This window comes from Rissa tridactyla, chromosome 8 (assembly GCF_028500815.1).
Source record: "Rissa tridactyla isolate bRisTri1 chromosome 8, bRisTri1.patW.cur.20221130, whole genome shotgun sequence".
Lineage (NCBI taxonomy): Eukaryota > Metazoa > Chordata > Aves > Charadriiformes > Laridae > Rissa > Rissa tridactyla.
In genome coordinates, this window is record NC_071473.1 from 28,393,627 (window position 1) to 28,406,344 (window position 12,718).

General features: G+C 42.2%; 1 protein-coding gene across 1 annotated transcript; it reads left to right on the top strand.

Moving 5' to 3' along the window:
* The first annotated feature begins 6,207 nt into the window (after positions 1–6,207).
* On the top strand, positions 6,208–12,471 carry CACYBP (calcyclin binding protein). Its single transcript, XM_054211218.1, has 6 exons — positions 6,208–6,339; positions 6,956–7,148; positions 7,825–7,921; positions 8,513–8,612; positions 9,866–9,960; positions 11,758–12,471. Exons 1-6 carry the CDS (start codon positions 6,289–6,291, stop codon positions 11,915–11,917), a joined length of 696 nt encoding a protein of 231 aa, XP_054067193.1. The 5' UTR covers positions 6,208–6,288; the 3' UTR covers positions 11,918–12,471.
* The last annotated feature ends 247 nt before the right edge of the window (positions 12,472–12,718 follow it).

The window sequence follows — 12,718 nt, forward strand, 5'->3', positions numbered from 1 at the left end:
CTTGTGCTTTGTTGTCAAGCATAATTGTGAATTATTTTAAACAGGGTAGTACAAATTTAACGTTACCTGTGCCAAAGGAATGATTCTGAAAGGCAGTCGGCTGTTTGAAGTAGAGATCAAAATATAATCATTATCCTGACACAACTGTCCTGCCACGAAATTCTCTCTTCTAAGCGTAAGGAGTTAAAAAATGTTAATATTTTTAAAGGTACTTGCAAGAACAGTGATTATCTGGAAATATTAATACAAGGAGAAAAAATGGGAGAAAAAGCAGAAGGAACTTCTTTTGCAAATATTAACAAAGATCTTTTTTCCCTGGTCACTTTCTTGCTAATAATATTTGCATAAATGCTTCCATTCTCTTGACAGTCTAAACTTAGCATTAGTCATTCACTTACCAGTACCGCTTCACACTTAAAATAAACTGCATAGTACATTTGAACTGACATTTAAGGATACATTTGATTGTTACATTTGAGAGCACGGTGCTGATGAGCGATACTGATGGTTTGACAAGTGTCCGAATTTCTCATTTATCTTAAATCATACTTAGAAGTGGATTTAAAATCTTGACTGGAAAAATGCAGTAATAAAATTATTAAGACTCTGATTCCGTGAGCAGCTGAGTTAACAGCTCACTGCTGCTCAAAGATCTCAGCTCTCCAGCTTCCTGTTGTACAGTCGTGTCCCCGTCCTTGTTATGGCACTTACTGGAGATGATTAAAAATAAAAAAATATGTGGGTGGATTTTTTCCCCCCCAATTAGTCTTTTGCCAAATTATGAGTTAAATCATCTCAAAGGGTCCAATGAGCGCAAGCGGATCACGGCAGTGGGACTTCCGCAGTTCATCAAAAAAGAACCGTTAAACAAGCTCACCACGTTTCACGGAACTATCTTTGACACAACATTGTCTTTTCAGTGTAGCAGCTCTCCGACTTTGGAAGTTGAGTTTCTGTGACAAAAACATGTTCGCTACCTGTTAACCGTGATGAGTTTAAAACCTGGTAGGATGGAAGCTGACTTACATCAGCAGAAAAAAGGTTTCGGAAGGCAATGGCTGCATTATCACTCTTGGCAATGACACAAAGTCAGTAAACAATTTTCACCTTTCATCTGTAGATCCAAGGTAGCGTTTGTAGCAGTGGCATTTGGAAGAGTAGTATTTACATGGAACCTGTGTCTTCTCAAAATTACTGAAAGAATAAGAAAATATCTATGGCATTATCTTGATTGAATAAGCATAGTTATATTCAGAAACAAGGCAAGGAGCAAGACCGCAGCATTAAACCAGGCAAGCTAAAGTTCTACCTGCTGACCATACATGCTATTGGGAAACTTAGCTTCCTGTGAGAAAAAAAATCTGGGGTTTAATTAGCCCTTTCAGCAGTGTGTGACAGATCTACGTGCACATGTATCCCAGACAGACTGATCTGTCGGGGATAGCTGGCTCTTTGTTTAGCTTTTCAGCAGGAAACGTCATCAAAGTCTTACTGAAACAGTTGTTTTCGTGTGGCACTGGAACAGCTAACATAGCTCCGAAGTCTGGAGTGGTTAGTATTTTTTTCCTGAATCAGTATTAAAATACCTGTCCACATCAAACTTACAGTAAAAGTAATTTGAATTTTATAAATATATGTGTGGAACTAAATCTTATTTTTTAATTTATTGAGAATGCACAATTCTGAAACAAAGCCTTTACTTTGATTAGGGACAAACCTCCAAAGAATATTTTTAGTACAACTGTTTTATCTTGTTGGATTCTAATCTGTTCCTGAGATGCCCATTAGGGAGGGGGGGGAAAGAAGTACTTTTTTCACTTTAAAAAGAAGTTGGTTTTATTTTGACTGTAACACTTTACAGGATAAATGAAGCAAGGCTGATTTAGTTACGTGGTACATCTGTGAACTAGTCTTGTATTATCTTTGTGAATCAAACTTAATATTTGAGAGTAACAGGACTTATTTCACTTAGTTTAACAAATCCTAAATGTGCCCAGAGAGAATAAAAAATAATAAAATAGAAAATATCATGCGTGGTGTTAATCCAAGAAACTGCAAAATCCCTGAGATCCATATGCATTAATGTTTAGTAAAACCAGTCTCAGGAAAGGTAGTTGGCCATGTAATCAGTACTGCCAGCTGACACACACATCCCTGTCCTGCCCATTAATTACTATATAATTTGCTACAGCTAGGTTAACATTGCTACAGCTAAGTTAAATTGCTTACATAGGTAAGCAATTTTTTTTCCTTGTTAGACATTTTAAAGGACTTCTCTTGGTTGGACCTTGAAATTTCTTTTACAATAGATGCTTTCATCTGTGCCATTGTGTTAAAAACAACTCGAAATAAAAACAGCCATTTACAAGGGGAGAGAGAGATAAAAGAAAGTCAAGAACAGCAAGAATTCAGCCCCTTCACAAAGCATGAAGTATTCCATTGACTTGAGAGTCATTATGTCACTCACTGACTGAATGGCAATTTAGAAGTAAATAAAAATCTGAATTTACTGGCACTGAAGTATCAAAACTTGGAAGCTACTTAAGTCATGCTTTCTCCACAGGATAAAGGTAGGGCTGTTCCCTTCCTTCTATTAAGTAGTTGCAGTGAAATCCATGAAACTACTTGTATGTGTGGGAGAACTATACCTCTTACTTTGATTTACTGTTAGACTCAGGGATAACTGGCATACTTCTGCATAATCTAATAAGCCTAAATACCGTTGGCATTGAAAACAGAAACTCTCTTATCTTACAATGCTGGTTTTCTTCCAACTGCTAGGGAGAAAACCTTCGTACATGTTACTTTTGGAATGTGAAGATCAGGGTAGAGGTTCTCCCGAGACCGAGAGACTGTTTGGCTGACGAGCACGCTTCTGCCAGGGCTGAACCCTGCAGAGCCGGCCGTTGTGCAAACAGCTGGATGCACAAGACGTGTGATGCTGTGAGTATACACAGCGCCAGGCATCACATTGTTCTTGCAAACACAAAGGCTTGAACTAAATTATTTTTCCATCTATTACACTAATATCCTTCTGGGAGGTGTCCCTGCTCCCAAGTAATACTACTAAGGGGAGACAACAATGAAGCACTCGAGTTTGGACCTTTCAAGGTAGGTTAGGTACACATCACAGCAGCCTTCAAAACTGGGCTAATCCATGGATGGATTTGGGGAAATTCGAAGAATTTGCAACTGGATAAATAATACTCGGCATTGATCAAGATCCTGTTTTTTCCAAGTCAAAAGTCTACATAATTTATTTCAGGATTGTGACTTAACATGTACAGGTAAATCCTCCAGGAATACAGGGCTCTCCATTGCCCCTGGATTTCAACTGCTTTGCTACTGAATGTATTTCATGCTATTTTTACCTAAAAAGAAAAAAAATATGGGTAGAGAATTAGGACCTTACTTCCTCTTATTTTCTTATTCGGTGGGACTTGCTTTTATTTAACCTGTAAAGGAATATATATGTATCTTTGGAAAACTATATCTTATATATAGAATAATATATAGGAAACTGAATCATAAGGGGATAAATACATCAAAAGGATTTGGTATCATAAATTTCATTTGTGATTTGATACCACCAGAATCCTGGGCTGTACTAATTTCCTTTCAGTTTCTCTTATTTTTATATTTTACATAATACATGGATGGTACTACCAATGCAAACAAGAGTAGATGTTCTCAGATTTTTCTCCAGATCCCAGTTCCCTCCTTCCAGTAATCCCTGGTCTTGCACTGCTTCTGACACCGCCTTCAAAAGCTGGGCCAGGAGCTCCCTCCAGCTTTGGGAAATGTTGCTGCTTTCCCATGGAAGAAGATTCTCTGGCTTGTCTGAACTGGGAAAATATGGCACGCAGATGCAGAAAAGGGTCTAATCAAGCATGACCTGGATCCAGATCCCTCACTCTGCCATTCAAGGTGGATTCACTTCAGCACATTGAAAACAGAGAGCGACTTCAAAGCTCTGACTCTGTTACGATGAATTTTTCCAGATTTGGGGTTGTGTTTCTTACCTGGGTGTGTCCAAAGTATGTAAAATATACTTACATAAAGAGTTGGGGGAAAAGAGCATCAGAGCGATACCAGATTTTTAACTGAGAACAATTCAGTACTGCCAGTTCTTGTGTAACGACTCCATGTATTATGTAAAGTATAACATGGAAATATAAGTGTAATGCTTGTTATTAAAAGTGCAATTCAATGTACATGGTCACAACAAATGTTTACTTTTTTAATTGTTACAGAATTGTTTGAATCAGTATCTTGTTATCATTGTGTGAACAATGCCTTGTAAAATAAATGGAAATGGAAACAAAATGGGAATAAGATGCTTATTTTCGCCAGCCATTTACTTAAGAAACAGTTTACAATAATAAACAGCTGCTGTACCAGGTTTTCTGATACAGTTCACTCCAGCTGGTTATTTTCATGCAGCACTACTGCAGTAGGACACAGTGACTCAGCAGACTAGCTGTCCAAAACATGCACATGCTACCTAGCTAATTCCAACCCATTCGTTAGGATAACGGACTCATTCATAAGGGGTACCTGTTCCACAGGAGTCTGACAGACAGGCGCTATGCTAAAAAGCTAACGGGTCACCTTGGTCCTCTGCTCCACGTGCTAGTCTGAGGTTTCCAGCAGAGAATGTGCCAGTAAATGTGCTTTTCCTAGAGGTCGTTGATACACAGCAATAGGGAAATGGGAGTTGTTGTTAAAGGCCTCATGCTTCCCTGGAGTACGCAAGAGAAACAGGTAAGTGAGCCACAAGGCAGCATGTCTGAAGGAAGAGACACAGGGAGCAGAAGGCAACAGCAAGAAACAGAAAACTGACTTGTAACAGAGAGGCAGGCTGATCAAGAACAGGACAGCAGAATTTACAGCAGTCAAAAGTATTTACAAAACCATTTTTCTGTGTGAGCAATTGCTCCAGGATTTAGTTTTCATTAATTGAGATGAACAGCCATTGTTCCCAGATAACTGGAAAAGCGCATGGCACTTCAGGGGAAGACATAAAAGCAGAGAGGTAGAAAAGCTGAAGATGAAACACTTCCAACTAGTTAATTTACAAGACATAACATTTTGCATTGGTTTACCTCCACATCACTATCCAAAGACTGACTGTCATCAGTTGCTATCAGTGCCTGCAGACAGAGGGAACGGCTACTACATGCTAGATAAAGAGGCCACATTCTTTCAAAGCCCTTTCAGATGCTTGAAATCTCGGTCCTATGAAAATGAAATATAACCACAGGGTTAGTTATGCAGATCGTTCGTGACCCTTTCTCAGCTGCAGATCTTGAAGCACTGGCCCAGAGGATTATAATAAACACTTCAGTACAACATCTGTTAAAACTTCTTTGTGGAATGCAGACTTGAACGTAAATCCTTGGCTTCAGATTTTCGATGAACGTTACCTTCATGTGAACTATTCTTCCCTCCCTACCTCTGCAAAATCCACCCTCTTCACAGATTAATTCATGAATGTTCACTTTAGGAGAGAAAAAGACTAAGCCCATAAATCAACACGAGCTGTCGTTCCTCAATTTGGAATAAATGTTAATAAATGTTCTAACTGGCATCCTCTTTCAGAGAAACCTGGTTTTTAAATGCTGAAGGGCTGTATCTCGCCCTCTGGAGGCAAATCCTAACTCCTCCATTTAACTGCTTTCAGAAAAACTGCTTTTTTTTTTTTCCGCCTCTGGGAAATTTTAATGCCCGAGTGGCACCCGGGGATATCGAACCTTTGTTGTTGCTAAGTCAGTACGCTGACTTAGGAACGGTGCCGAGAAACACCTCGCTATACTTTTTTTTTCTTGGGCAACCGCAATTGCTACAGTGCCCAGGAAGGCCCTTCCAACTCTTCTCTGTCAGCGTTAACGATCGGGGGTCGCACAGGAGACCCGCCCGGGCCCCGCCACCGCCCCTCGCCTCACGGGCTCCAGGCGAGCTGCCAGCCGCGGCGGAGGGCGGGAGAATACCCGCCGGGCGCGGGTGCCGCCTCAGGCTCCCTCAGGGCGGCAGTTAACGGCTCGCCAACGGCCGCCGGGCCGCGCGTCGCCATGGTAACGCCGGCGGGCGGGCGGGCGGGCGCGCTGGGCGGGCCGGGGACGGGGGGGGGGGGGGACTCGAGCTGTTCCGCTCACCCAGCGGAACGGGCGCGGCTCGCGGTGCGTGCCTGGCGGCGGCGCCGGCGCCATTGCGTCATTTCCGCAGCGCGCGCGGTGTGTGGGCGTGGCGGGAGGCCGGAAGGTTCCAGAGGGGCCGCGGGAGCCGCTGATGCCGGGGGCGGGGGGAGTCGCACGCGACATGGCCGCAGCGCGTGAGGAGGTGAGGCGACCCGAGCCGGCGCGCGGGCGGCCGTTGGCGGCTCTGACTGGCACCGCGTGCGAACCTCGTTCCGCGCCGGCGGAGGCCGCGGGCCCGGCCCGGCCCGGCCTGGGCCTGGGGGGCGGCGCGGCCGGAGCCGGGCAGGACCAGGCCGTGCGAGGAGCAGTGGCCCGGCCGCAGTTACGAGGAGTCGGGGCCGGGCAGCTCGCCTTCCCCGGTGGCAGCCGGAGCCTTCGGCCTGAGCGTTTGCTGGGCGCTGTCGGTGTCTCTCCCTCAGGCGGTGCCGGGTGCTTTTAGCGTAATCCAGGACCTACTGAGGAGCTCTTCCGAGTGCCTAAATTTTATCGGTTTTCCCTTTTTTTTTTAATTGATGAAGGCTTAAACCTTGACATACGTACTGGTCGAGAAGTGAAAATATTAATGGTCAGGCAGGGAGGCACGGGTGGCTTCATGCTCAACGGGGTGTAGAGAGGAAGGAAACTACTGATGTGATAAATCTGAAACTGCTACATCTGGGAAATTTAGAAGTGCCATAGCTGAAAGAGCTCAGGTGCAAACCTTGGGTAAAAAGAATGGTATCTAATATATACGTGTGTGGCTTTTATTTTGAAACCAGTTGCAGAAAGATTTGGAAGAGGTTAAAGAATTGCTCACGAAAGCTACGAGGAAGCGACTTCGTGATGTCCTGATGACAGAGAAACACAAGCTAGAGCTAGAAATCAAGAATCAGCCTCCACCGAAGCCAAAAGATGTGGCAGAAGAAGAAAAGTCATCACTGGGAGGGTACACAGTGAAAATAAACAATTACGGTAGGATTACTTTTCTGAACGCTTGCGTGAACTCGGGCATCTCTCTGAAGAGAAGGCAGGGTGGCATTAGTGCAAGTTACAGTTGCCATTTAACATTATAGAGAAGCCTTCTTAAGTGTTTATTTCAGACTGGAGACCCCACTTTAAAAGCTACTACATGCTCACTGTGCCATCCCAACCATAACGTGTATTAATTCTGCTCATGTAATGCATTAATGATCCCTGGTGTACCAACTAGTATTTTTCCATTGCTGAGTGCTCAGCAGGAACGAAAGAGTGAGCTTTGGCTTCTCTGCTCGCCATGTAGGTGAAAGGAGAGGGAGTTGCTCAAGATACTTGTCATGTGGGGAACAGTGGAAAAAGTGGGTCAAGGAAATTGCAGCAAAAGCAGGCAGCTACTTCTGGCTCCCTTTGCACAGACAGAGTTGCTGCCCTTTTACCTGAGGGTTACGTAGTTTTTCTCAAAACTTGTAGGAATTAGGGCAACATGTGAAAACCTCCTTTTGTATCAAATTATTCCTGAATAATTCATGTCTTTTCCTTATCCCTCTAAAGATTGTTTCAGTAAGGCACAGATCCTAGTCGTTGCTAGGGGACTTTGGAAATTGGAATGGAATGGAATGTATGAAGTTTGTGGAGGAAAGCTAGAACTTAATCTCTTTTTTTTCACTGGCAGGTTGGGATCAGTCAGATAAGTTTATTAAGATTTACATCTCTCTAAATGGAGTCCAGAAGCTTCCAGCTGAGAATGTGCAGGTGAATTTTACAGAGAGGTGAGTTCATCTTGTTGCACCACGCTGTAGGGGAGAGCATGGCTGAAGAACACTATTTGCAGGAATGTCTTATGTTGAGTTCTGTTCTGGATCAGCCCTTACCTCTTGCACTCTTTTTTTTTTTTTTTTTTTTTCTTGAGCAATATTAGCTTTTAGTAGCACTTAGGACATAGCCTTAAGTATAGCTCTCCTTAGAGGGTATGAGGGTACTTTCATTTTACAAATGCTTGTTGCACCTCATCCCTCTTGACAGGATATGTAGCGTTAGCCCTGTTTTTTGATGGTGACGGAACTGGAGTGTACATTAAGTAAATCTGCCTTTCCAAGGGTGTAGTAGATCAGTGGGGTAGAAAGAACCATAAAGATCTTGGTTTGTTGTGAAGTCTGGACAGGTCCTTTTAAGTCATCAGTATTAATTCCAACTGAAGATTTGAAAGCCCTGGGAAGAAAGCAATTCAAACGTCTTGACATGCTTTCCAAAGAAATATGTCTGCTAAAAGGCTTTCAGACATTGTTTCTGGTGGCAAAGCACAACAGTCTTAGGGTGATTGGAATATTTGTGCCCTTCTTCCCCCACTTCCTGGTTTCCAGGTCATTCGATCTGCTAGTGAAGAATCTGAACGGGAAGAACTACACTATGACCTTCAACAACCTCCTGAAACCCATCTCTGTGGAAGGCAGCTCTAGAAAGGTCAGTGCACCTCAGCTGTGAGAGATACTTAGGTCCCTCACAAAGTACCGTGTTCATTGCCAGACTCTAGTTCAAGAGACTCGGTGCTAACCTTCAGTCCCTCCCTTCTGCCTGTAAAGTCTCTTCACTGTGAACGTGGTTGTTATTCATCTCTAATTGTCATAACTGTGGAATTGTTCTCTGGAATCCATGGGCTTCTATTTCAAAAAAACATGTCTGGATATTGTACTGGGTTTTTTTTAATAGCTCTCCAACAGGATTTCAGAAATAATTAAGGAGAAAATTCCACTAAGTATCCATTTGCATCCTTGTGCTCTTAAATACCTCTGAGAAATTCTTTGCAATTTTGAAGTCTAAGAGACTTGTCAGGAGACCGAAATCTTGGGAAGCTTAAATAGGCTTAACACCCAAAGCACAGTCTGAAACTTGCTCTGCCTTTGTAAGGGTGTGTTGCTCCAGAATTGAACACTAGTAACGTTTTACTGCTGTTGACTGCAACTGGTGATAGTGGTCTTTACTGTGCTTCTTGGAGCACCTTTCTGGGCTTAGGGATATGTCAAATACCTTGTGTGCATTCAGTGCTGTTGTGTGCTGCACTTAGTGACATCAGATGTAAAGAAATGATGGTTCAATTTGAAATTCCCCTAAAACTAGGACAGTGTAAAATTAAAACTGAAATAAATGAGGGCGATGCTCTGGTGATTTTTAACGTGGTGTAAAATCAAGCAGTGGTCATGTACTTGCTAAGCTAAGGCTCCACCAGACTTCTGTCTGCTGTGGCACGCAGGAGTTCTTTGCAAAATTTAGGTTAGGGTTGCAATTAAACAGGCTTTGCTGGTAACTTGCAAACATATTGCAAGATTAAGCAATGCCCTAAAACTAGTTTCTTGGCCTTGGATAAATAAATTGGGAGAGCCTCTACCTGGACTTGGTATTCTTGGAGGAGTCTAGTAAATACAGACACCCTTTACCCAACAGTCCTGGGTACTTTTAGCATCCTGAGAGTCACTGGATGGTGTTTCTGCAGCACTGTATGCTCTTCTGTATTGGTAGTATACTATGGTATTAGTATTATATTAATCACACCATTTAAATTGTCCACAATAAGGTTAATACTTTGTACCCCAAAGCTGAGTACATACTATAATTTCCTTACGCTACATAATAATCAATAGCTGAGATAAATGTTTCAGAAATTTGCGAGTATAGAAAGAGGTTTATGTTATAATCCTACCTTGCTGTTCACCATACAGGTAAAGACGGACATGGTCCTTGTGATGTGTAGGAAGAAGCGTGAGGAAAAGTGGGAATGTCTCACTCAAGTGGAAAAAGAAAGCAAAGAGAAAGAGTAAGTGTCTCTTCAGCCCACCATCTCATTTTCTTTTTCTTGTTCTCCACATTGCTTTAGGCCTGCCAGGAGAGCAGATCTGTACTGTACTGACTGCGCAGTCAGACTATGAGAATCGCTGTTCTGGGGAACGAGCCCCTAAGATGTTGGAGAAGCAGTAGGTTGGGGTTTTTTTGGTACTAGTAGGACTGGCAGTGGAGGAGATGAGCTTTGAGTAGCTGTTTGCCACTCTTCCGCTGTTTCATTGCTAGTGATGATGGCCGCATCATAGGAAATGCGATAGGTAAGACCTGCAGTGAGAGTGCTGAAGGTAACCAACCAATTAAAGATTCTTTTATATTTTGATGGCTGCATTGATTGCAAAAACTGCTATATAGTGAGGTTGGTTTTTTTTAGGTTAAAAATATATTATATAGAAATACATACATATTCCCTGCAGCTGTGCTGGTTAAAGTAATTATTATTTTGCCACCTGTGCGTGAAATGCCTGCACAAAAATCCCAGTGTCCTTTTGGCAAAACAGGCCTTTGTAACCTAGATCATTATACAAAGTCTCAAGCTAATTTGTATCACTTCAAGCGCTTGGGAGCAATCCTACTAGCGATTTGGGCACTGGCTATATAATGGTGGTAAGGTAAAGCAGGAAACACCTGGGAACAAGATATGTTCATATATATAGAATCAAAGATAAATATATAAATGTAGTATATTAATAAGAATTTTGTTTTATGTTATTTTACAATACACACGTTTTCCAGAAGAGAATGTGTATGCCCAACTTGAAGCATGGAAACTAATTTTTGAGAAAGTTATACCAGCCAACAACTATTTATTTTGTGTATATTGATAGGATAATTTGCTAAAATTGGCTAGTCCTCAACTAACCAGTACCTTCCCCTCTCAAATGGCATCACTGGAGATTAAGAGAAGGTGACTTGACTACTAATGCACGTTGCTGGAGGAACAGGGTCATTTTGTGTCTTGTGCAGAGCAGTCCTGTAGGCTGCCCAGCCTGTCACAATTAGTATTGCCGCATTATTCCAAGTGTTGAGGATTTACAGTATGACAAAATGAGTCACTTCAGAAATACACCTCGTGCTGCGGTCTGTGAGACTGGTGGTTAGCCCCATGCTTGGGGAACTTGCTCCCTCTGCTGATGTATTTTGATCTGCATGTTTTTTCAGAAGGCCTGCAGCTGCACTAGTAACTACCTAGAGGATTTTAGAAAACAGGATAGACGGGCATTATGTATGGTCTGGTAGCATGCTTACCATGTGGGTGGCACCATTTGTCAGTTGGCTTCTTAAATTGAGAAAATTGCTTTGAAATACAAAGTGTTAAAAACAAGTCAGTTAACCTCTGGAGATAATCTGAAAAATGAGAAGCAGAAAATGCTTTTTGGGTTGTGAATGTGACCACTTTAAATAGCTCAATGTGGTTATTTTTTTCTATTTTTATTCACTTTTCACATAATGGCACAGACAGCTATTAGCACTTTCTGTGTCTGTTATATTCCACTCCTGCCTCCTAAAATTAATTTCGGATAGTGCTCCAAGGGTCATGTTTACTGCAAAATGCTTAGTGAGACAGCTCTAGGTATACTGCTCAACTTGCACTTAGTTTAAGTGTATTCTTTAGGATTCTCCCTACTAAGAAGCTTACTGAGGCGTGACTGAAGACTGTCAGGATCTGAAGACATTGCCAAAGCAAAATTGTCAGTTACAAACATTAGCGTTGAATTTTTTTGCACAGAATTGTTGGATATACCTGATCTTCTCATATGTATCCATCTTGCAGGAAGGCTGCCTATGACACCTCAGATCCTAGTGAAGGGCTTATGAACCTTTTAAAAAAGATGTATGCAGAAGGGGATGATGAAATGAAGCGGACCATCAACAAGGCCTGGGTTGAAAGCAGAGAAAAGCAATCCAAAGGGGACATACCGATGGATATTTGAAAGTACTCTAAGGGCCGCCTTAATTTTGATCTTCCATGTGAGACACGCTGTGCTGCAAAGATCATTGTTTACACAACCTTCTTCCAAGCAAAGACAGTCATTTTCCATTTCAGGTTGGAGAAAATATTTAATTAAAATAGCTTATAAAGCATTTCCTTCAGTCAAGTGGTTCACCATTTCCCGAAGAGTGGAGCATAGGTATATCCTTACCCCTCCTTGAAAAAGCATCTCAGATGGGCGGAGAGTGTTGTGAAATGGAGAACCCAATGTAAAAGAAAATGTAAAAGAAATCCTAAACTAGGATGGGTGAAGGCCTCTCTGTTGTAAGTGACAGCTGTACCCGTCTGGTTGCTGGGGCTGATGTCATGCTCACTACATGGGGAGCGGTTTTTTTTGATTCAGTGTGGGAAAATATATTGAACTGTAAAGCATGTCACAAAGGGAGAAATGCTGAAGAAAGTAGAACCACTATCTCAAGCACTCAATAGCTGAGCAGAAACAATATGGTGTTAACCCTGTGGTATTAAAATTTAATGATTACTCTTAGAAATTAATTACTGGCTGTTTAACCTCTTTGAAGTTTGAAAATGAAAACAGCTGTTTAGTGCCTATGCTAATGGTGATCTCCTTGGGGTATCTTTGAGGTGGCATCAGTGACAGGAGGGCAGTGAGCTGCTGATGCTGGACAGGGATTACTTCCTGGCTCTAGCAATGTATGAGGAAAGAGGCAAGCGCCACTTTCTCCTACAACTTTCAAGCGTTTTAAGGTAACAGAGCAAAAAGTATGTTGAGATAGCTCAT

Coding starts and splice junctions, on each gene's coding strand:
- CACYBP (XM_054211218.1), top strand. CDS start 6,289: ATGCCGGGGGCGGGGGGAGTCGCACGCGACATGGCCGCAGCGCGTGAG. Junction 7,149..7,824: donor AGTGAAAATAAACAATTACG/GTAGGATTACTT, acceptor TTTCACTGGCAG/GTTGGGATCAGTCAGATAAG. Junction 9,961..11,757: donor AAAGAAAGCAAAGAGAAAGA/GTAAGTGTCTCT, acceptor TCCATCTTGCAG/GAAGGCTGCCTATGACACCT.